At 45.3% G+C, this 25,916-nt stretch overlaps 1 protein-coding gene across 1 annotated transcript; it reads right to left on the reverse strand.

The window, feature by feature from the left end:
- Positions 1-5,106: 5,106 nt before the first annotated feature.
- On the reverse strand, positions 5,107-25,011 carry tle3a (TLE family member 3, transcriptional corepressor a). Its single transcript, XM_070971643.1, has 21 exons — positions 24,311-25,011; positions 23,635-23,782; positions 22,986-23,086; positions 22,732-22,795; positions 21,034-21,078; positions 16,811-16,873; positions 16,503-16,607; positions 12,775-12,979; positions 12,342-12,349; positions 10,708-10,830; positions 10,204-10,254; positions 9,955-10,107; positions 9,356-9,488; positions 9,071-9,246; positions 8,650-8,723; positions 8,321-8,570; positions 7,582-7,829; positions 7,322-7,469; positions 7,069-7,219; positions 6,776-6,852; positions 5,107-6,468 (listed from the first exon to the last, which is right to left on the reverse strand). Exons 2-21 carry the CDS (start codon positions 23,656-23,658, stop codon positions 6,361-6,363), a joined length of 2,307 nt encoding a protein of 768 aa, XP_070827744.1. The 5' UTR covers positions 23,659-23,782; positions 24,311-25,011; the 3' UTR covers positions 5,107-6,360.
- Between the last annotated feature and the right edge of the window lie 905 nt (positions 25,012-25,916).

The raw sequence follows: 25,916 nt of genomic DNA on the forward strand, positions 1-25,916 counted from the left end.
GAATTTTTCATTATTTTTGGAATATTTTTAAACAATTTAGTTTTTGGCAGATTAATCAACAATGAAGATAATCATTAGCTGCAGCCTAAAAAATCTGACCAGCCCCTTGATTTTATATAATGATTGTCCAGTTTGAAACTTTGTCTAAAACAATGCCTCGTTCCTGAGGCCCAGTAGGTGTGTCTCTCCACTCCACTGAATGAAAGCACACATATCACTTTGTGGCTGAGAATAACACTTGAGCTTCACAACAGAGCATTTGGACAGGGCTGAGCTCTCCAGCACAGAGATCATGCAACCACTTCACTTTTACTTATATGTGTAAGAGCTTTCCAAAAAGCCAAGAGACAAGGGTGGGCAATCTTGTGATCAAAGTATATGCCTTTTCGAGTGTAGGCTGCTCTCTGCACCTCTCCAGTGATGACTATAGTACACTACTGCAATGCTGAAATGAGAGGCTGCTCTGGGAGGAAAGCAAACGGTCCAGTGTTTCCTTAATGGATGTATGCGATGTGTATACATGTGAGGCAGTTACGTTTCTCAGATAACAGGTGAAAATATGAACTTTGCACCACACTATGGTTGGAATTTAAACACAGAAATTGCTGTGAAATTAGAATAAGGATACATCCGATCCTGAGGAAGGTTGAAGGTTGTAGGAATGGTTGATTCTTCAATTCAAATTACTCAAAGTAGTCAACCAGTACATGCATAACGAGCGTCAGGATGGTGGATGTGACACGACACTCAGCACTTTTAGTTTCTTTTGTCACATTTATCTGACAGCAGATAAATATTTTTGATTTGTATTTGGACAAAATAATTATCTATGTGCATTTACTCAAGTACTGTGCTTAACTACAATTTATAGGTACTTCTATTTTAAGAATTCCCATTTTCTGCTACTTTATACTTTTACTCCACTATATTGTACCTCTTTTTTAAGAGTATTTGACAACTTTAGTTACTAGTTTCTTTTGAGATTCAGATTAATAATACTGAACACAATCAACAAATAAATTATGATGTATTATTTTGGGTAAAGATAGAACTTTATTGAGTCTCAGGAGGAAAATAAAAAGTAATCTACACATAAATGCATCAAAAATTATAATTCAATAAAATAATATCATCCAAAATTGGGACACTCTGCAGAATGAGTACTTTTACTCTCAGTGATTTAAGTATATTTCAATACTAATACTTTTGTGTAAGTAAATTCACAAAGTTTTTGGATGTTATTTGTAAAATCAGAGCCTTTGTGTAGCATCCTTAGCAAAGTAATGGACTAAGCTCATACTAAAACTGAAATAATCTAAAGCTTGTTAAATTTTTTGCACTAGTACTTTATACAAGTCACACTGCAAAATTTAAAGCATATATTTGAAGTTAAGTTAGATTTAAAGCGGTGTAGCAGCTTAATTGTGCCAATATGTAGTTTAGCTTAAGTAGAAAACACTGATGTCCGCATGTTTTTCATTAATTCAGCCATAAAGGTTGAACCATTACAGAGCATTTCATACATAGGTCCTCCAATATTTGAACAAAAGCATGTTGTAGTTAAGCATCACTGAAGAACTTCAAATTCACTGAAGGCATATATAAAACATCTTATTTAACAATCCCAGAGAGAACAACAGACAGAAGGCTCCATGCAGTTTAGGAAGTGTGCAGTCAGTAATATTTTGGCCCTAAATCATCATTTATTACAGGCTGAATCAACTCAAACAGTATTTAGTGACATAGACTTGGATAATTCCACATGAACTATTAATCCCCCTCTTTCAATTCAAAATATGTGATCGAGCTGTTAATCAGATTTATGTATGTTGTTTTTTTTTTTAAAAAAGACATCTTCAGGTAAACACAGAAGAAGGCCACAGGGAAAGCCAGCTCCCACCACTTCAGCTCAATACCGCCGTTTCTTCTGTAATTAGTCATGTTGCTTATACACCTCAAGCTGTGCCTTAATCAAAGAATGTGTGTGGAAATATAATTAGCATGTTAGCATAATGCACATAATAAAGAAGTACTTGTAGCTGTCTTGATCTCAACATCAAAGAGCATGTTGGTTCCTTCTAAGGACATTAGTATCATACAAATCTAATTACTCTGGGTATTGAATTACTGGATACTTGGAACAGGTACAAAGGAATGTCTTGACAGTGGTCTGGCCCTCCAGTGAAAAACGGCCATTACAAAAAGGGCAGACGTGAGAAGACGATCAAACAGCATGCCGATAATGTGTGGTCACCTGCTCCTCAGGACACATCAGAAGGAATTTAGTTTTTCTGGCTTCACGGCCCTCCAGCTGCGATGACACAAACCTGCCCAGTGCAGACAGTCCCTTGACCTCAATATCTAAAATAGCATCCAGTCTATTACTGTGCCCGTGTCCTCTCACTAAGCTCTAAGACTCCACGGGGTGAAGTGTAACATCAAGTTCTCATGTAGAAAGTCTTGTGAACATCAGTAGTCTGAACACAGCAGCAAAAGCAGCAGCGGCGGCGGCAGAGGCAGCAGCAATCCAGCCTAATCCAAATGAATCCGGGTCTCTCAGGTTTGTTCATCCTGGTTGGAGGGTGATGACTGCTCTGCTCTGCTGGGGTGCTTATCTGCTGTCAGTGGTCGGTGGCTGTACAGGCCCCGTGTTATCAGGGCTCAGCCTGCTCAGGGATTGGAGGGCCCATGGAAAGTAAACATAGAACCTGTCCTTTGCTTATCTATCCCAGGAGAGAGAGAGTGTGTATTACGTGTGTGTGCATGTGTGTCTGTGTGAGGGAGAGAGAGATGCACAGAAAGAGAGAGAAGCTTGTTTCCATGGCAACCTCCTCCTTTAACACCCCCACCCCCCCACCCCACCCCCAGCACCACCACACCCCTCCCCTCTAGAGGAGAACCCTGGTGGTCTTTGTGTAATGCGATTCCACTAGAATGCACTGTGGATTAAAGCTGCACTGCCTTCGGGCCCTAAGCAGGGCAACAGTGAAGACATTATTACCCAGATCAAATGCTGTAATCACTAGGCACTGGGGGCTTTCACATCCATTGCAGATAAAACCTAGGACTGGCAATACTCAGGTGATTAGGGGATTATTATTCTGCATTTCAGCACGGTGCCAGTCCCTCGCTGCTGGAAAAAAAAGAAAAATCCTGAATCTCTGTGTGATGGATGGGGGAGGGCGGAAAACAGAACGCCAGCCAAAAGAACCAGCCAGGATTCTGGTGGACTGTGATCAATGCCTGGCAACTAAAACTTGAACAAAAAAACAAAAACAAAAAAACATTCACACAGTGGTTTGCATGTGCAGGCCCACATATCGGCATTGCAGACCCCCCTTGATTTTCTGTAGGGTCTTTGAGTCTTGGCTCTAACAATCCAGGCAAAAGTAGAGAATTGGACTATGTTCTTATGTTTAGAGCTGCTGTAAAACACTTAGGCCATTCTGCACTGTAGCCCTCCAAACAGAACAGAGCAGCATGGGCTTTTGCATGAGAACCTACTGAAAGCCCTCCATTGAGAGGCAGATCAGCGGAAGGCGAGACAATGACCCCCTCAGTGTCCAGCAATAGGCACTCAGGAGGTACAACCTTTCATCTGCAGATATTCCACTGTTTGATAAAGTGAGGAAGAAAATTGTACTTGAGCAAGGAGCTTAAGCTACAAATGCACACAGGAAGTACACACTTGAGCGATGTGGGAAAAGAAAGACTATAGCCTTTAACAAATGAGCCCGTGAGAGCAGAGCATGGCGGCTGGCTCCATGCTGAAAGCATCCGGCCCTGCTTTTATAATCTAACAATAACATCTCTGAAGAGCCAGCCATATGAAGGGCTCACAGCTTCACGCACAGAGTCCTAGAAGAGCCTTGCTCTGGAGTGGAAGGACTGGGCTATTCACCTCATTCTGCCCAAAAGTACTCAACTACCAAAAGACCACTCAAGAGACCTCAAGAGCAGTGTTTGCGTCATATTTCTGAAGTGGCACTGCATAAAAACTCTGCCTTATTGTATCACTGTGAGACGGCTGTGCGGCTTCAGTGCTGCCACCATGCATGGATACAACCCTAAAAAAGCTGCAGCTGACAGGGACCACAGTTGGTTACAGTACACTGCAACTTTCAAAGTTCAGCCGTCAAATATTAATGCAAGCTCAGTAATTTTCTGAGTTAAAGCCATTGCCAGAGGTCCCTAGCAGCCTCCCTAACAGCACCCAGAATGCCTTTCCTCATGTTTGTGGTTCTCCTGAGACAGTTGTCAGCTCCTATCTGGACGCATTTACAGCCATTTACTGATGTACTTCCATTTACTGTCAGGGAGAGCCTGTGAGTAAGTCTGTATGTGCTGGAGATGCAGACTCCAGCATGGGACAGCCCCCACTAGCAGCGCACAGGGCAATGAACGCTTTGAGGAGATATTACTGGTTACAGTAGAGCCAAGAGGCATTTATCATGTCAATACATGCTGTGTAATTCCTTCATTTGGTGCTGCAGTCGACAACGGCCGCTGCTTAGCTGGTTTACACTCCCTGTCCCACAGCTGGCTGCAGCACAAGGGCAAATATGAATCTGCATCTATTAATCTAAAACTGCCTTACTTAGTTTGACATCGTGGGAAAACAGCTTATTCATTTTCTTGCTGGGAGTTAGATGAGAAGATTGACATGACTGCCATGGCTTATGTAAACATGAAGTCAGTTGACAGTTAGCTTAGCTTAGCTTAGCATAGAGAGTGGAATCAAGAGGAAACAGCTAGCTTGGTGCCGCCCAAAGGTAACAAAGTCAGCCTTCCAGCACCTTTGAAGCACACTAATTAACAGATCAAACTTTATTTAAAAATGAAAGAATGTATATTCGAGAGAGCTTATGTACAGGATTGTTTATCTACAGGGCAGGAGCACAGACTTCCCAAAGTCTTGTCATCACAGTGAGTTTGACTTGCTGATGGGTACATTTCGTTACTAGGTGTAGCTTAAGTGTCAGTCTTCTCATCTAACTCTCTGCAAGAAAGCAAAGAATATTTCCTAAAATATCAGATTATTCCCCTAAAAAAACGTGAAACAGGAGCAAGGCACCCGCGCTGTAGAAATTCAGTCAAGATGATTTTTATATAAAAACAGTTTATTGATTTATCAACAACTGCCAACTGTACAGTCCTTAAGGATGATGAAACGTGTATGCTACACAGTCTAAGTTGTGTTTATGCAGAGACCATTCCTGTCTATGAGAAGATTGTAGTTGAATATTATGAAATACTGAAGAAAGCAAACAGAGCATACCCAAAATGTCAAATGTGGTAATGGCTTTGCCTGCCACCTTTATGAGTAACCAGGTCTTGCATATCAGTCACAGAGAGTCAAACCAGAGGCAATAATTAACTCTGGACTGATGACTAAACTTCCCGAGTGGAGATATGAAGATTCATACAATAGTCAACAGACTGAACTCAAGTCACAGCTGCTTCCCCATAAAATCCATCTCTCCTCCAGTTGATGGTTATCCAGTTTAACATCACCGAAAGCAGCCAATGTTCAGTGATAGGTCTTCTTTTAAAAACTGAATTTCTGCTGACCAGGGTAGAAACTGGAAACCACGATTTTCTCCTTCCTCTGTCCAAGTCTGAAAAAAGGGCCTTTCCAGAATTCTCCACTGCTAAAATCCAAGGGACAAACGTCTGTGTTACAGCAAATATCAAAGAAAAAAATGCCGTTGTCAGGGGGAAAAAAAAAAAAAATCCAAATTAGATTTCCGAAAAGGTCATTCTGGACAACGAACATGAAAAAAAAAAAAAAAAAAAGCAGACGAGGGAAAAAACTGAGATAGAATATCCTCTTACAAAGTCCTAATCTAATTTCCATCCCCGGAGGGGACAGAAAATCACGGAGAGAACAAGAAAGAACCATCACAAGCGTAACTGGACACCAAAATATAAATCTATAAAAGGCCTTTTATTACTCCATTATGTACACTTTTCACAGGACCTCCAAGGAGAAGCTCCAGAGCGAAGCGCCGCTTCTAGTTGTGTCATGGAACTTTATCTCCACATTAAAAAGGACGAATAAAAAAAGAAATATCCAACAAACAGAAAAACAGCAAGACATTATTTTCTTCTTAGTGCCTTGGGGAACTGCACTTGCTGTACAAGTGTTATTTGTATGAGTGAGGAAGGGCAGAGCCGAAGGTCACAGCATCCAGGGTCACAACAGCGCCAACGTCCATTTCAGTCTGGCCCTGCCAAACTTCCTGCCCATCCGCCCCGGGGCTGCAGGCAACATCCATGCTGTCTGTGTGAGGGAAGGTAGATGGAGGAAGAGTCCACTGTTCCTGAGCATGAGCATGCTCCCGTCCAAAGCAGTCTGTTCTAGTAGATCACTTCATACACAGTGGCCTTCTTGTCACCAGAGCCTGTCACAATATACTTGTCGTCTGTTGAGATGTCACAGCTCAGGACAGACGAGGATTCCTTGGACTGAAGAAGAGAGAAAAAACAAACAAACAAAAAAAACATTTTAGTCTTGGAGGCAGATTGAACATTTTTAACTCTATTTGAAGTTAAGTGGAGAGGATTAGCTGACTACAGGGCAAGATTAGATTGCAATGACATCAAGTTCTGGCCTGATGCCCCTCAAAAAGACTTCTCTGTCAGGTCAATAATTCAGGTTCAGTTTTCACTGATAGGAGAGTCCTGTCAGACAGCGGTCGCTGAGCCCTTCCTCTCGGAGACAACTGTGCATAGTTTTGGACTGGCTGCAGACAGAGTGTATTGATCTGCATACCTGGAATATGCTGGCGCCATAAGGAGTCCTCCAAGCATTCAACAGATTGTCCTTCCCAGTGCTTACGAACCATTTACCTGCAAAGAAAACAACTGTGCAATCAGGCCTGCTTGAACTAAGAAGTTGAGGAAAAATACCCACAAATGAAGACTTATCAGGTCTGTAACCTTGAAAACACAATAGGCACACAGAGTGTAAAAAGGGCTCTGTAGTTTTAGCACTAAATAAACTAGGACAGGCTGAGGCTGAACAGTCAGCATTACCGCCCCATCATTTTATGTGTGTGTTCATACCACAGTAGGCGAACTTGAGGGAGAGGACACAGCTCTCGTGCAGGTGGAGCTGATATTTGTCAGGCTTTGAGTGGTGGAGCACCTCCACGTTGCTGCTCTCCATCCCCACAGCGAGCCACTCTCCAGTCGGACAGTAGCCCAAGGAGAAGATCTGGAAACGGGACAGAACAGATGTAATTACTGACAGTTCTGGGGCTCCACCATAAGTCTGTGAATGCATGTTATCCGTCCCTTTTATACTACCGGGCTGTACCTGTGAAGTGAAGTCATGCTGCTGCAGCTGTCGGCCCTCCCTCAGATCCCAGGAGCGAACAGTGTTGTCAAGACCGCCTGTCCAAAGCTTAGTGCCATCATGGGAGATATCAATACAGCTAGCTCCATCCGTGTGACCCTGGAACTGCCTACAATCAAAGTCAGAAGGCATACAAACATTTATTGACATCCACTTTCAAAATGACTCACACAACAGCGATCCTGTTGCCCACACAGTGTGAATAAGTGTTTTCTTCCAACCTAACGAGAGTCTGGTTGTGCAGGTCCCAAACGGCAATGTTTCCATCACTGCAGCAGGAGAAGCAGACCTTGGCATCGGGGCTGATGGCCAAAGCGTAGCATGCCGGGGCTGAGGAGGTGAGCTCAGCCTTGATGCGGGGTGTCTGAGAAGCCAGATCCCAGATGGTCAATGTGCTGGCCTCACCTCCAACAATCAATGTGCGGCCATCAGGCAACAGCTTACAGGAGCGGATGTAGTTATCCCTGTTCTGTTGCACAGAGGACAAAGCCAATCAATACATGTTCAGGGCAGTGGAGCTAGAGAGAGATTTAGGAACAAGTCGGTTGGAAAGAGGATGAGAATCCTTCTGTCATCATAAATCAACCACAGGGTATTCTCAACTAGTGGACACATTTTTAGCTTATTGCGTTTGCATGTTTATTTGGTGATGCTCACGTTTCAAGCCAGCAATGATTTATCCGAAAATGCCAAGTGAGGTGTTTCCCTCTCTACCTTGGTCTTCAGCAGAAGTACATGCTTCTGTTTTACACAAACACTGACTAAAAGCATCAGATGTACCAGTGCACTGGCTGGAAAACTGTTGTGTGCCTGTTGTGGTCCTCTTGTACAACACAGGATAATCCTATTGTTAACAGAATGAGGCTCTGTATTAACAGTTCATTACCTTTCAAAGCAACTGCACAGAAAGAATAAGGTGTAAAAAAAAAAAGTGAAATGGGAATCAGCAGCGGTCCTCACCAGACAGTCCAGTTGGGACACGGGACTCTTGCTGCCAGGTTGGCTGATGTCCCAGATTTTGACACAGCCTTTGCCACCAGTGTAGACATGACGTGTGGGGTTGCTAATGGTAACAGCGCACACCACCTCGCCGTGGCTCAGCGTGTTGATCTGACGGGCGTGGCGTGGAATACCCGGGCCAATCAGGGCGTCGGGCGGGAAGGGCACGGGCTGCATCTGACCATCTGCACTGACGTGGAAGGAGTAAGCCCTGATGGAAAAGACAGACTCGTTTTAAAGTGCTGCTGCTTCTGAAAAAACACTCGAAACACATTCGGTTAAAAACTTACGGTTTGCCACCAGAAATGGACGTCAGGCTGGCTGGAAGGCCCGGAGCTCTCATGTGGGTGTGAGGATCGAATCCCTGAAAAATGAGAAGACGGAAACCTTCAAATAAGAGATCTGTGACTGATCACTGATCAAATCCACATGATGTTATTACGAAAGATATAGTTCCACATTTCGGGAAATACACTTTCCTACAGGGACCCATTCATAGAAAAACAGCTCCACAGTGCTACTAGAGGTCTAAAACTCCACAGGGAACCTTTAACAGACAGATATGAGAGAGGTATCGATCTTTTCATCCAGCGCTTGGCAAGGAAGTGAATGAGTGTATTTCCCAAAATGTTAAACTGCTCTTTTAACTAAGTGCAGTGCTTTTAGCTGATCTGAAATAGAGCTACATAACAGGGCAAGAAAGGGCGTTACCATGGGGGAGCGTCCATAAGCTGCAGCTGCTGCAGCGCTCATCTGAGGGGAGATGTGCAGACCAGCATACACACCAGGACTAGTCAGGCCTCCATTCATTTCATGATGACCCATCATGGCGAAGGGGGTAGGGTAGGAGCCTGCAATGGACAGAGGGGTGCGCAAAGCTGGGGCTGCTACGGACAAAAACGGGAGAAGGATATTGGTATGTGACATAACAGCACACTGGAAGAGCATGGAAAGAGATTAACTCAGTTGCTAGAGAGGAAAGAGAGCGGTACCAACCGAGAGCCTCCATGCCTGGTGGTTTGCCCAGGATGGGTCTGAGCCCGGGAGTGGAGCTGGTGCCAGGGGTGGGGGCGTCGTTGCGGGGGGTGGGGGTGTTGGACTTGAGGCCAGGCGTGGAGGATTTGTCATTCTGTCGAGGGAACGAGAGAGCAAGCACGTTCACAATCCCGGAAACGAGGCACTGTGCAGACTGACAATTTGAGAGCAAACTGAACTTAATCCAATCTAATTCTGACAACCCTCATAGTCCTGCAGAGCCATAAACTGCTATTTATTCTAAAACCTATTATGGCCACAATGGAGATGGGGCCGTTTTTATCCCCTTACTGCTTTGGCTTTAATCTTTTAGTGAGGCAGGGGGGGAAAAATCCTGGAATAGTTAAATACATTGAGCTATTAACAGAGAAGACCTGACTGATCCTGATGCGGGACAATATTATCCCTGACGTTTAGTCATGCACTTAAAGCACCGACAGCCATTCCTAATCCACTACAGAAAACGTCCTAGATTTATTTGCACATATCCCTTTGCTCTCTCTGCAATTCTCATTTAAACCCTTACTGTCCTAGTTTGTTTGTAACTCTTGGTGTCTTACATGACTGAGCTCCTTGGCCTTGGAGGAAGGGGTGCTTCCGGAGGATGCCACTGATGCAGGGCTGTTGGGCGTGTCCTTCTTTGGAGGGCGGGGCTTATCGATCCCATTTTCAGGTGGCGAGTGGGCTGGGCTCGCTCGAGGAGTGGCGGGGTCCTGGAAAACCACAGTGACAGAATTTGACGTTCATGCAATAGCTTCGTCTCAGCACACGTCAATACACCATTTACGATTACGAGCTGCACCGCTCACCTCATTAGACACATCTACCACCAGGTCATCACTTTTCTCTCCATCACTGTCCTGTAAAGATAATTGGCAAATTAGTCTCCTTAACAAATTGCTTCTTCAGTGAAACCTTTGAAATGCGTCTCTGAACACGGGAGGGCCTCAGGAATATTTGTCATTTTGGGAAATGCGCTTATTCGCCTTCTTGCCAAGAGCTGGATTTCCTGGAGAATTGTTGTCACGGTGAGGTAGCTAAGCAACCAGCAGAGACTCCAGGAAGTCACTGTTCCCAGCCAAAAATTGTCCAGCACATCACCCACCATTTAACATGGTGAGCTTAAGATGTGCTGTTTTTCTTTTTATCTTCAGATGGAGCCAGGCTAGCTGTTCCCAGTGTTTCCAGTCTTTATGCAAAGGTAAGTTAACTCCTGGTTCATGTTCAATGAACAGACGTGAGTGGTACGGACCACTTATCTTATCTTATCTTACTCTTGGCAAGAAATTGAATAAATTCCTTTAAATACTCACATATCTGCTCATGCTGTCCTTCTCCTCCACTTTGCGTTTCTTAGAGTCCAAACTGTAGTCAGAGGAGCTGCGGTGCTTCTCACTAGATGTGCGTAAGCTTTCTGATGGGGATATGGAGTTATTCTGCAAAGAGAAAGCAAATATACTTTATTACCATTTCATCCTCCATCATAAAAGAGAGTAGTGAAGTCACTCATCAGTCACAAATTCACAGGGAGCATGCTGTGCCAATCCTAACACTGAAAATGCCTCATTCATGCAACTATGGATGCTGCAGACTCTCAAAATGCAGCTGGAGGCCAGCTCCAAGCAGTACCCTGACACCAGCCAAGCCCAACCTCACACACAAGCCTGTCCCTGGCCAAACAACAGAATGGGCCGTTATCTGAACTGAAAGGAGGAGGGCTTGTTTTCTGAGCTGGGCTCCCTCCTCCTCATAACTGGACAACAAACAGCCTCACAGGGACATGAGCAGTGTGTTGTGGCTGAACAGAGGGCCTTTTCTCTGGAGGCAGTCAAGCTAAGAGAGAGAGAGAGAGAGGGAGAGAGAGAGAGAGGGAGAGAGAGACTGTATGTTGTGGGCATTGGGCATTGATTGCCACAGCGCGCTTGGGCACCATGTCAGCTCAGGCTTTGAGCTCTGATAAAGAAAGAGAATCTATATCCTGCCAGTGGGCACGGCAGCGTGGGACTGACTGGTGCTTCTTCATGGAGCCCGCCCACCCACACAAGCTGGGACAGCTCACTCCAAACACCAACAGAACGGGAGGAACTAGGCAGGTGTCCAGCGGCTTTCACAGGAGTTTGCCATTTGCCCATAAACTGCCAAGTTCTCCTGATTCCCTCTGTCCCTTCCTCCGAAGACCAAAGCAACAACATGGACTAAGTCAGTGACAGCCCAGAGAAGTGAACAATGGCCGATGGACTAGCAGTCTGGGCAAAGGGCCACTGTCTGCATAATGGCTGACCTTTAAAGAGATGCTTAGCGTGACTCATTAACCAAAGTCACCACTCTGCTATCAGATGACCTGAGACAAGAGCACAGAAACAAAACAGGCCTGCTAATCGCCCCAGGAGTTCCATTTCTTCAGACATGACTGCACCCATTCAGCTGGCCCAGCCTGCAGAAACACAATCTCACAGGCCCATCACAAGCCATCAGAGATCGCAGCCATTCAAATAAAACGCTTTAGCAGGTCCAGCCAGACGGGGTGGAGAAAAAGAAAACAAAACAATTCTCCATTTGTGTTCATAAATATTCATCATACGCCAAGGAGGAGAAAGAGTGAGCTGGTAAACAAGGGAGACAGTAACAGTAGAAGGGATCAAATAAATCCCTTAAGAAGGGGAAGTCCAAGTCTTTCTTTAATTGTGATGAAATTACAAGTCTTCTAATCTCTCCAGCATGATACCAGTCATTTCCCTTCTGGATTAAAAGCACAGGACTTATATTCCAAACCTCATTTCCAATTAATCATTTTATTGGAAGCTGATTACAACAGTGCATGAAATCAGCGGCAGCATGCTATTAGCAGGAATTTTTACTTGACATTCACAGTGCAGATGAAAATGTGACGAATTATGAAATCGACAAGCCCTGCGACGCAAAAATAGTTGCGGGTTTGGACACTCACCGTGTTCTCTGTGTTGCAGGCGTCACGACGGAGGCCAAGGTGACGATGAAACCAAGTAGACCAAAGAGAAAAACAAGTCAGTTAGCATATCATAACAGATGCTTCTGGCTGAACGTGTGAGAATCAACTGCAGGGCACAAGGCCCCTCTTATCACCGTGCGTTGGAGCTGTTGAATAGCTTATGCAGTCATGGGCTAGGAATGTACCAGCTCATTACCCAGACAGAATGTGAACAGACAGGATGTGCTCCTCACCTTAGGGCCCTACGATTCTGCTCTAGAGAGTGAGATACACTCTGCACTAAATTGGTTTGTCCCTGTTTAACATCTATAGGATAACTTCAAATTGAATATACATTTCAAGGCTACTAAATAAACTGGTTAAGCAGCTAATGCCCGATTGGATAGCAATATGCCTGAGCTTAGCGCCTCACCTCTGTGCTCGAGATCGTGGTGGTTCTTCTCATCCTTCACTGGGAGGTGGGCTTGGCTGCCCAGGGCACCTAATGCCAGCAGGCCTGATCCGGAGCCCGTCACAGGGGGGATGCCGGGCGGCTGCAGGCCCGAGGGGTGAGGTGGCAGCTGGACCGGAGGCCCGTGAGTGGCATGGGAGAGGTGTTGTGCCTGGAGCTGCTGCTGCTGTAAGTAGACAGGGAGATAGACAGACAGACACCAAGTGGGTCGGAGGGAAAAGGCAAGGAGAAGCCACACACTAAACATGAGGCTGATCAGTTAAACCCCGGATGATATTAGCGCATTCACACATCTATTACTGTCAGGATCAGACAGCAATCCCCCTCAGTGCTATTTCCACACCAGGCCGGGGTGGCATAAGCCCTCGATCTGCGCTGAGGTGAGTAGATGTTATGACTAACGATCAACTGCTCAACACGTTTAACAAATGAGACGCGCAGTCGCGCACTAGGAGTTGAAAACGAAATAGATGTATTTTTCATTCTCCACCAACGACAAACAGCAGAGCAAAGTTTGATTCAACCACTGTTTAACACAGAGGAAATCATTTCACATCAGGTAAACTGCCGCATTTCATACCGCAGCACCACAGCACTCCTGTGCCATCCGTGAGTTGAGCAATCCTCTTAAGGAACATGAAGCTGTGTAGGAATCTGTCAGCCTGTGGGCTAAACAACTACCTGCTTTTTAAACACTTCGAAAACACAACAAGCGTCTATTTACTCCTCTCATATTCATGTTCCTGGATTAACAGAACATGAATCATTTGCACACCCAAACTTTAAGAGACCGAGGGAACACTAAGTGCCAGAAGCTGGCACTCTTTGCCTCTCACTCTGAGTAGTTAAGTGTGTGTTTGTGTGTATGTCTGGAAGGCTGCTCCGGGAGCCAGGACCAGGGGTCCCATGCTGGCACTCAGTCAACCCTCCAATATTCACCATCAATATTTGAAAGGCACGGGGAAATGGATGGGAGTTAAAAGGCACTCAGCATGGAAGTAAGCAGTTTAAAACAAGGTTAAATAATACTTAGCTGAGACACCAATAAAAACATCAGCAATTTATTACCCGTCTACAAGCCAGCTGAATAATTCAGCTGCTGTTACAGTGTGCACCTTCTCTTTTACAAGACAGACTTCAATCAGTGACCATTTATGGCCATTTCAGGAATATTAGGTACTTACTTACATAGTTAAAAATACATTAACTCAGTATGCGCTCGCTCTTGAGTTCTTATCTCTTTTTAAAACAGATATTCAGTCGTAGATCTTACAAAGGGCACGTCCTACTAAAATATGTCCTTTTAAAAAAAAATCATATCTGGAGGGTCTTTCTAATTGCTTATTGCCCTCTACTGTATCCGCCCTGAAGGTAGACAAGACCAAATTGGAAAATAGTAAGGTTTTTAACTTGCAACCTTGTCCTTTGCTCTATGGGGCAGATGTCAATCCAATTACAAAATGCACCCAGGACACAGAAGGAGAGAGAAAGAAAGAGAGCAAGAGAGAGAGCGAGTGTGTTATAATATTGTGTCCATGAGGGAAATTAAGGAGCCAGTTCATTGGCAGGGGAGAGCCATCCTTGCTCATTGTGTTTAATGAGGCACTGATGGGTAATATGCATGGCTGATCAGCAAGAGCCCTCATTAGAGGGCCATAAATGAAGACAATAATAAATAAAGAAAGGAGTCTGGCCTATTTCCTCTAATTTAATATTCACAGATAAAGACCTACTCTTTGCCCCTTTTTTCCTCACACTGGGTGTAGCTACAGAAAAAAAACACACACAGGCAAAACTGAGCAAATGTATTATAGTCTCCAGTGTCCAACCTACACTAACTACTGTGAAGAACATAGCACTTGGACAGAAAAAGTGCCATGCAACATGCACAAGCCCTTCAAGCCCAGGTGTGCGTACACACCAAGTGCATTAACAACAGCATGGCACATACAGAGGTTTGTGATGCCACTGACCATGAGAGCAGGGTAGGCAGCCTGCTGCTGCTGAAAAGGAGGACAGAAAACAGTCAGGGCTACAACTGCTCTGGATGTCCTCTCTCCATTATTATATACTGCAAATGACAAAAGAGCTCTCTTTTAGTTTAACATCCTGTCAATACAAAGCCACAGAGAGGGCTTTATCCAGGTGGCCACTCACTGCGTGAGAGGTGGACTTATCTGAACTACTCCTTGGCTGCTTTCAATATTTGGTGTGTTTTCTAATCAAACAGGAAGCACCACCTGTCAGGTTCATCTCGACGCAAGCAGCTGCCCTAGTTGCATCCTATTAATGGCCCTCAGCCCCATCAATAAGGCATGCAGCTGGCTCCTGGATGCTGCCTGTCTGCCTGGCACGCTCTTTCACCCCACCTTGCTTTACAATATGCATGAGGATTTTGGCATGCCTACAGAGCTTCTCCTCAATGAATAACTAATGGAGAGGTATTCGTAAAACATAGAGCAGCTACACTTCCACCTCCTCAGACATGAGCAACCGGCATGGCTTGGGTGGAGGCCGGGGTGTTTCTGTAAACAGGCCGGGTGCCAAATAGGACCACACACTAAAATCATGAATGGGCTCGTCCAGTATTTTTAAAAAAATGTAGATTTTTAATGCAAGTAATATTAAATTGTAGCCAAAGACCAACAGAGAGCTACAGTGAAAGGATCGCAGCTACAGTTTCTAAAGAACAGCAATATTCCAGCATTGTATCCAAATGCTAAAAATCACACACACAGGAGGGAGCCACAAATTAAATCTGCTCTTCTTTAGAGCAACTTCTCCTTGCAGCTGCTTTGCTTTGATGAAAGCGTGATAACACATCTGCTTCAGTCCAAAAGACACCTACTCAGACAAATTCTAGGGAGCAATTATCCCAGAACAAAAGGTCACTATGGGGGCATTAATTGAATTCCAATATCTGCCTCCAGTCATCAAGTCAGCCTTTTGGGCCAGCCTCTTCTGCATGCTAAAGACTCTGCAAGATTCAACGCTTGTAATAAGATCACTGATAGCCTGAGCTTTGTATCGAGGGTGACACCAATCACTTCTGCCTTAGAAGGGCAGGGTGAGTACAGCTGATCAATGAGGAGCAGATGGTGTTTTGAAGCAGTGATGAACGCCGTGCATTACCGCTCGGTGCTGCGTTGAGCAAAGAGAAGCGCGCCGCAGAGCAGTGATGGCTGACTGCTGTCTGTACTGCCTCTGCTAGCTTGCAGCGCTGGCTGTGTTCTGCTCACCCTCAGCCTTTTAATTCCCACAGCTATCCAGGTCAGCAGTGAGGGATGAGGCTCCTCGTTAAAACCTTAGCCAATTAAAGCAATACAGGCTGCGAAGGGGATCTCAAGAGCTCTCAGGCTCGCATTTATAAACACACAACAAGGCAGTGAAGATGCCACAGAGACCAAAGCTGGAGCAACAGACGAGCTCCCGGGAGCTGCGCTTGTGTATATGGTTTGAAAACACTGATGAAGAATATAGCGCTAAATGGGGGGAAAATACATTAACACACTTGATTCAAGACAAATCAGCAACATATAACTGAAGTCAGAGGTGTATCACATTCTATCACTTAAGAGAGACTAATTGCATATAGAAGACATGGAAAAGTACTTTTTATAGTGATTATCTTATGTGCAGGTTTGTCCCTAACCAAGGTCAAATAAAGGAATAAAAGGGGGTATACACACGGTGAGAGGCAGATTGGGAAGTCCACGTACCCCGATGATGGCATTCAGCTCAGTCATAGTCACCTGCTTAGCCCGCTCCACTGCCTGAGCAACCTGCTGTTGGTGCTGTGGAAAGACATTTAGAAAAGATGATTGGGGCATGCCGGCATCTATCACGCACCCACGCTCACTTTCCTGTGAATTTCACACTTAATTTTCATAGTGCTGCTGCAATTTTGAAAGTGACGGCACGCTGTACAATGTACAATAAGTGACTTTACTTTAGAACTAAACTGTGACACTGTTCCAGAGCCACATTCAAAACTCACCTCTTGTGACAGGAAAGGCATAATTTGAGCTAAAATTGCGTTGAGCCGTTTGGCAATCTCCGTCTGGAAAGACAAAAGAGGAGCAAAATGAGACGGTAAAGTATGAAACAGACAGTGACTTAATATAACCCCGCCTTTAATGTTTACACCGATTAAGTCAATTACTGCGGCAATCAGAACTGCTTGACTCAACATCCTCTAAACAGCGTGATATTGACATTTGAAATATTTAAAACATTAGGAGAGCCCAGGGGGATGGAGCACAGCTGTGCTGAGAGTGCACTCCATGCTAAACGGATATGAGCAGGCAGAGTGCTGCTGTGTTGAGAGGATCCTCTCTCACTCGCCCTCCTTCCCCTCATCTGCAACTGCGGTGTCCTGCAGTTAACCTCAGTTAAACCACACAACCACACCCCAGGAAGAGAGGCCCGCTAACCAGACTGCACTGTTTACTTACATGTGACGGTGTAGGCACTTTACATTAAGGGTCATAACTGCAGTGTGAGCAAAGTTTACAAACCGTAATGACCTGGAGGGCAGCGCACCTCAAATCTGTGATCAATACCATTAAAAGACAACTACCAGCCTGTAAACACTGAGTGCAGTGCGCGAGAGCTCTGCCTTTCCAAGACTGAAGCCTGGGCCATTTCTCACTACAATCAGCAGCCCAGCCCAGCACCCTCCCAGCCTCCCATCCATCCACCGAGCCCTGCCTCCATTCTTCTGCTTGTCTACCAACTGCCATGGCAACGGCTGCAGCCCTATCTTGCTGGGATCATTATGCAAATGGCACCTCTGCTTGACCGTAACAGGCTTTAAAAATCATATTACGTGCTTGGAGGCAGGTCATTAAATTGAATTTTCAGCCTGTCGATCACATGAACGTAGCAAATGAATGGTGGATAAAAAGAGCAATGGGAGGAGGCGTGATACAACCCCCCCCAACCTCCCCTGTAAAAACACTGCACAGCCGGCTTGTTCTGCCTCCTCCTTCTTCCAGGGATGGGAGATGAGACTCTCAGGTTCAAGCTCTGTGCTGGGAGCAGAAAAATAACAGTGCCAAAGCTACATCATCTATGGAATTTATGAGCTGCAGTTCAACCCAAGGCCACTGCGGAACACAAACACATCACAGGGATTTTCTCCGATTTTTCATTTGGAGCAGCACACACAATGTACTTTGCAGACCGCCAGCTTATTTATTACACATGGCAGAAATGCCAGGCAGTTTTGGCAGCCAGACATATTACCTCTGAGCAGAGCCAGAGAGATTGGAGAGTAATGTCCAACAGAACGAGACCTGCTGACCCAAGCTGCAACATGGATAGCCACTTAGCCGGGCAAGCCAGCAGCACAAACAAGCCGAAGATGAAATATCGGATGAAGCAAAGTAAAGCTTGGGATCACAGGCAATAATGTGAAACAAATATATGGTAGCATGTGTTACAGAGTACAATAGTCCATAAGATAACACTGATTACAACTCGATTACAGTCTACAGATAAGAAAGAACATTGACCTCCTCTGACATGCAATAAATGTGACCTACAACCAATAAAGCAATGAAAGGGTGAGATAGAGGTTTTATGAGCATTAGTATTAATACAATGCAGTAAGTGCTCGAGCAAGAGCTCAAGAACGCCCTCAGAAATGGTTGAAAAGCTACAGAGCCTGTATAATCCATGTTTGTTGAGATAAGCCATGTCAATAGCAGTCGAACATTTGACAGGATTTGTGAAAAGGCCTTGAGCGCACAGTCCATTCCTCTGTAGCTTAGTGTCATGGTGACAGCTGGCTGAGAGAGGTCAGGAGGTGGCTGATCCACTGTGCCCCAAACAACTGGCAGCCTCTGCACTCTTACAACACAACATGCAAATACATGGAAAAGGCATCAACTCAGCTCGCCACCGCTGTCAAAATAGATGCAGTGCAGTGCTGGGAGGATTTTTTTTTTTTTTTTTTTTTTAAATACCACTGGCAGATAAAAATGGGGCTGTTGTCACTTTAAGTAGATGACAGCTTGGCCCTTGAGAGGCCAGCTTTGCGCTGCTGCTACACAATTACAGGTACTCGGACCTGTGTAGCACCACTTTAAGAGCACTCTCAGGCTGGCTTGTCAATGGTGTGCAGAAAGGTATTCGCCTGTTGCTATCAGCAGTGGGAAAATGGAGTCGAGACACTGATGAGTATTAAATACAGAGGGAAAAACCACTGGTGGCTCTGGTCCATCTATAAATAATACTTGACTAGTCAGATTTAGAGGGCCTCCAATTTGTCCAAGATGACAGCATCGCCCCTTTCCTGATTTTTCTAGTAGGAAGAAAATTAGACCAGTACTTCACTGGCGGCTCATCTAAGCCAGAAAATGATGCATGCTTCCACTAAACTGAGATGTTGCACAAAGCCTCAGAGCCTTTGTTAAAGTGAGGCCCGTCCAGAACACTTTTGTAATTGGCATTTGAAGTTATCTGTATTGATCTGGATAAGGCCAAAAGCCTGCCTAAATGGTTGCATGAGTCATTGCTATGATCACAGCAGTGAGTCAGGTGATTATCTTGGGTAAAGGACGACTGTGATCTTAAAATAATACAATTTGTTCTAACAAACGAAAAGTGTGAAAAACAAAGCCTTCTTTCAATATGCCATGTTAGAAAACTTTGTTTATATAAGAGGACCTGACACCCAACAGGTCACACCCTGTAATAATTCCAGTCCAGTCCTGCATGACAGATTGAGGATTCTGGAGCATGATGGCTTGGAGAGCCACAGTTTCTCCAACCACTTTTCACTGCATGCCTCTTTTGTATGAACACTGCAGATAGTCAGCTGGCTGACCGAGTTTGTTTTGGCTCTAGGTATGGCAGATAGTTTGCTACTTAGCAAATGGTTCCTGCAGCCACGGTCCTCGCGTCGGCGTTACGACTACAGGTAACAGCCAAATCTGATTGAGCCTCGCTAACACCCAAGCTCCAAACCCTGTGTAGCTCTTGGAAACAAGCACCAGATGATGGTAATTACCGGCTGACATCACGCAGCAGAAATTAGCCGTTTGTATCTACACACTGTCACGGCTGATAGAGAGGGATCAGATAACACTGCCACATCAGTCCATCTGAGCTGTGCCGGTGTGTGCATTCTGCAATCTGAATTATGTCCCTGCACAGTAATGAAAAAGGCACAGTTAGAGGAATGGATTTCCTCACTATGGAATAAATCTCCTGGCAGGGAAATAATATGCCTATGCGCATCCAATAATCCATCCCAACCCTGCCTGTTAACCACTCCTCATCTTCTCCTCCTCCCCTGCCTGAGCTGTAAGCTGGGGGAGCTGCATGGACGGGGCCCACACTGTTTGCTCACAAACACGCCGTTCAGCAGGTTAGGGCCCCACTGATGAATTATTCAAGCGCTTCCATCAGCTCTGTTGAGGTTCCTGATAAAAGTCAGGCGCTAAAATGGATCAGTCGATTAACCTGTTTACACAGAGCCGGGCTGTTGCCCCTCCCCCAGCACTATTCTCCAACATGTCTCCGGCTCCCATCCCCCTCCTCTTTCATCTGGTTGGCGATAAGTGCCTGACAGAAGCTATCAGAGCGGCTCGAGCCCTGACAGACATGTGGCAGTGTGACACACGGCCCAGACACTGATGGATCACCCTACCACACCAATCCACCATGCCTCCAACGCTGTCATTAACCAGACGAGGCTGTCGCAGGAGAGGGGAAAACCTCACTGAGGTTTAAGAGCAGCATGCACGGGAATCTCAGGGTTACTCATTCATACAATCTTTATCTCTTCAAGCATCAGTGTGATTGATCTGTGGAGCAATACAAGATAGGATCTTTTGATAAAGGTAAGGGCACAACAACTGGCTAAAGGACTTTTACCCCTCTCCTGTAATTACTGTTCATCTTAAAAAGAAATCCTGGTCCATCAGCAATCCTCTCCCCTTTAATCATTAAGGCAAAGGCCGAGCCTGCCAAAGTCTACCTTTAATCTTATCAAAAGGCCGAGACAAATCCAGATTTTACACAACTCAAACAAGGGCCATAGCAGTTGTACAAGTTTCTGATTGTATTGTCTTGTTTGTGCGTCTGTTTACAGCCCTATTACAGATGCTCATTCAGTTCACAGCCTACGAGCAGCTCCTCCTGGGTCTTACATTCCCTGACGCTGTGGAAAACCACTGAGCTGAAAAATATGAGGAGCATGATGGTACCTACCTGTTTGTGCATCTCTATGTTCAGCCCGTAGGACATCTCATAATACTGAAATGAAAGCAAAAACATGAGTGTGATTAATGAAGCAAAAAAGGTCACATTTGCAATCAAGTTGTGCTAACATTTACTATATGTATGCAGTCATTTTAAAAGATGTATAACGCTGATTCCAAAAAAGTTTGGACTCTGTAAAATGTAAATAAAACTAGAACGCAATCTACCCAATCATGATACGATCACCTGATTCACACGATTCACCTGTGGAATGTTCCAAACAGGTGTTTTTGGACAAAGGTCAAGCAGTGAATACATTGTCTTTGTGCTGTTTTTGATGGTGTGTATGCCAAACAGGATTAGCAAGCTATCACATTCTGTTTTTTTTATGTCCTACAAAGCATCACAACTCTGTTGGAATAGCTTTTGCTTTTATTTCCATACTCAAAGTCATAATTTCAATGTGACTAATATGCTGCCATTAGCCACAAATCAATACTTTGATTGCTCACTACACTACTTACATCATCAAATGATTTTTAACTAACTGAAACCTAAAGACGACCCAGCTTCTGTGGAGCAACGGTGACAAACTAAGATCAGACAGAAAAGGAGTTCTTTGAGCATCCTACAGCCAATAAATCAATATTTTCCTGTTTATAGTGTGGGCACAGAGAAGAAAGGGGTTAGATTTATTGATCACTATCTTAAGTCCTCAGATCTCCAGGATGTCTATTTACTTAGCGTAACGCGATTGCTCAACACTCTTGATATTTCAAGCCAGGTCAGTCTGTCTGGCTGAAATGTAATCCGTGGAGTCCACAAGTGGCAGCCAGGGCAGAAATGGCTTTCCAGTCAGCGTCTATTTGATGAGGCCAATGCATTATTCAGTCCATTAGCTTCTTCGAAAATTACTCTCAAACAAGAGAGCCATTCTGTCTGAGATCAGAGCCCCACAGCCGTAGCGTAACCTGACACCCAGTGCTGGCTGTGGGATACTTCCCTACATGTTTACCTAACCTCCTCCCTGTCGGGCTGACATGTTGTTTTCCTGTGAAAAGAATGTTTAACTTAAGCCTGCATGTATTGGTTTAAGTCATCCCTGGTGTGTTTACCTGGGACAACAGAGCGCACTGCCACAGAAGAGCCCTCTGATTGCGTCATGTCTGAGCTAAATTCCTGCATCAAGAGCACACCTATGTTTTCTCTAAAGGGCTGCTCAAATAGAAGCTAATAATTTTGGTTTGCACAGAAACTGAGGTCGAGCGAGTGCAAAATAAACTGCAGCGTGCTCCACGTCCTCCATTTTGTTTGCAGTGGTGCATTTTTCCCACAAGCTGCTCTGGCCCTCCACCATCAGCTCACACCTAATTTATGGCCATGCATATGTCTGAGCGTGGAGTCTCCTAGGAGAATAATCAGATCAGCACACACAGAGGGCAGCGCTGCAGTCGACCTTTGGAGATCAGGGGCGCGCTATAATGGAGCCTCAGCCCACTGCTGCCGGCCTGTCAGGAGGAGCTCCTCCGTAACAACCAGCTACATCAACCTCCCCTGGGGGCTTTCACAGGCCTGTACCTGACACTCAACCCGCCCTAACCACCACATAGGTGATCACAATAGCTTGTCTCACTCCACCCCAACTAGATCTTCAACAAGCCTTGCAATTTGGAACCATAATTGCTCCCTATTGTAACGTAATCTTACCATGACATAGTGGCGCTGCATCTCTGTCTTCTCATTGGCCAGTTTGTCATACTCCACCTTAAGACTAAAATAGAAGACAAGGTGTCAATTTCAGGCATCTCAATCACTTGAATAAGTCACTCACACTTAACCAATTGGCAGCAGTGTCTTTTTTCATTCGTGCAGATGTCAAGTAGCAGACATAACTTTGACGGTTCAATAGACAGCAAATGTTGACACGGCCATACTTTGGTGATACACTGTGTAATCATTACCTGTGATACTGGGCTTGCAGGAACTGAAATTCGTCTTTAATCCTGTCACAAGACTCGGCTACGGTGAATTTGAAGCCAGGCTGGCCGGGCTGATGTGGAGCCTGAAAGAAGGTTGTAAAAATCACATCAGTCCAGACACAGTAGAAAGTTTTATTCATCATCTTTCTGCTTTGTGCCCCATGCTGCTCAGGGGAGCTGAATACTTGTCACATTAGGCTCCTTCTGAGATAATATCTCCTCTGCAGTAAGTAAGACATTACCGCCACACCAAAGACGTGGGTCTGCTTCACACCTCCACAAGCTAATAACACAACATGAATAGGCTTTCACACCGAAAATGAAATCTAATTTCAAAAATGAATTCAAACCACCACCTGTCCTCGTGTTCAGCACAGTCATATGTTCGTGTATGGCTGAGTAAATATCTCCAGGCATGCAAACCATCTGCATCCATTTACCACTAAGTGCACATTCTGGTGTAGCTTAAATGCATTGTGATATATCCATATAGGAATTTGATGAGCTGCATTAAGGGTGGAAAGCGCTTTGTGGGGCAGATTTGAGAGGGAATCAGCACAGTCAGGAACCATGTCAACATCAGTGTTGACAGATAAATAAGCTGTAGTAAGTACAGAGGAAGCCTTCTTACCGGATGTCGGCCTTGTGGATACATCTTGAAATGTACCCTTTGTTTATCTCTCCAGTGTTCAGGTCCTTTGGCAAAATGGTTGAAATGTGCTCACAGCCACACCAGTCTCAGCAGACAGGGGTGGGGGGTAGGGGAGGTCGAGAAAGCCCTGTGTTGAAAAACGACGCGGTTTAATATTCAGACGAAAAAAAAAAAGAAAAAGAAAAACAACACAATACAGCGCACGTTGTGCACTAATAAGTAGTCACAACACCAAAGTGCGTCTAAATGATTGCAGGCGGTTGGAGAACATGTCAAAAGGCAGCAGCAGTCATGCGCTTCTGTCTTCTTGATGACCTTATTCGGTCAGTGGTCAGCGATAGACGCGCTATAAAACAAAATCTCAATTTACTGTTTAAACTGATGCAAACACAACCCAGGCTGAACACGAAGGCTACTTGCACGGCGTGAAATCCAAACGCTCGCGTCAAATTCGTTTGTTTGGGACTCTAATCTTGACTGATGTTCGTCAAATGACTAAAAGCCCGCTCCAGGACGTCTACAGGCAGGCCACAGCCGACAGCAGCTGGCTTCCACCTCCTGTTTGAGTCCGCGGAGAGCGATGGAAGCGGTGCGCTGCTGCGCGTACGCCCCGAAAACACTGAAAAAGAAATCATCGGCTCCGGTACATACATACCCGTGCGTGCGTCCTAGCCGTCCGTCCGACTTTTGTTCCTGAAGAAAAAACAGAGAAGACTACAATTCATCCGTTTAATCCGTCCCAATGTGAGCGTGGTGGACGCGGACCTCGACAAGCATCCTCTGTCTCTCCGGAGCGCACCCAGCCAGACTAGGGGAGCAGTTGGGAGAAAATTTGGTGCGGTCGGGCTCGATTAAACTACTTTATTCTCAGCCGCGAACCTCCGAGGAATGTGCGCCCTTTGTGGCTGGTTAATCCCAAAAAAAGAAAAAAAGAAAAACAAATACGATTCCAAAATCTGTCTTCCGACTCGAAGAGGCTGGAGATTCTTTAAAAGCGTAACATGGTCCTCTCCACAATCTCGCATTTCCCCCAGTTGTCCAGCTTACCCCGGTTGCCACACACAGGCAGCAGGGCTGAACTGCCGTGAAAGCGCCTATCTGTCCAATCGGATTACTCGGAAGGAATACGGCCACATCTGCCTATCGGAGAGCGACGGCCCCCACGTGGGGTGCAACGATACATGACATCATCCCGCGGATCCACAAGGCATCATCCGTCCGTCCCACCGTGTACAACAACAACAACAGCAGCAGGCATTGATGTGCCGACGATGATATCCAAATTTGATAGAGACAGCACAAATTCCACATCCGCGCTTCATTAGGGCGTTTGCTTTTTCCCCCTTTTTGCCGCCCAAATAAAGTTGATGAATATTTTGGGTGAGACCACCACCAGCGGGACGGGGAGGGAGGGAGGTGTGAGGTGCAACAAGCATTCTCGAATTTTTACCCCCGTACAGGGAAGAGGGGGGCGATGGGAGCTTGTTAGTGTGACATTGTTATAAAATGTGAAGCAATGTTACTGTAAAATATCCAAAGTAGCGACCATAACCAGAAATGTGTGGGTTAAACTCCCCCCAACACACACACACACACACACACACACACACACACACACACACACACACACACACACACCGTGAAGGACACAATAATGACCAATCGATCGACGATGTCCACCAAACTGAAGCTCGATGTATTTTTAACCTTAAATATCTCGTGATTCTTGCGCGCACCCGCGCGCCTACCTATCAGCATTTGTGTAATAGTTGCACTGCGGGGAGAGAAGAGATGATTGCCTTTGTCTGATATGAACATCAGCCATGTCTGAGCGCAGCCTCTACGCCTTGTTTTGAAGGTTCAACTCAGCCCCACGTGGGACTGCTCTGCGGCTTTAAGGCCTCTTGTCCAATGGCAGCGTGGCGCACTTACTCGCCGGCTTCCCATTGGTCGAGCGGCGTCGAGCCTGTCATTCAAGGAGCAGCGTTGTCAATCAATACCACGCGGGGTCAAGCGCTGACAAATGCCTGTGCTCCTCGGTCCTCTGCCTGTGAATAGAGCCTGGAATGGCTGCTTAATTAGCTTCGAATGGCTTTTCTCTCCAGTTCAAACAATCTGTTACCACCACGTGGTAATGAGAGCCTACATTAAACAAAGGAAGAAAGGAAGCATGCAAACAGTTGTAACATTACAACCTGTAGTTTTCCTTTACATATGGGCCGATGCAACGAGCAGTCAAAGGGGTCTTGTTTACCTTTATC

This window comes from Chaetodon trifascialis, chromosome 10 (assembly GCF_039877785.1).
Source record: "Chaetodon trifascialis isolate fChaTrf1 chromosome 10, fChaTrf1.hap1, whole genome shotgun sequence".
NCBI classification, from domain to species: Eukaryota; Metazoa; Chordata; class Actinopteri; order Chaetodontiformes; family Chaetodontidae; genus Chaetodon; species Chaetodon trifascialis.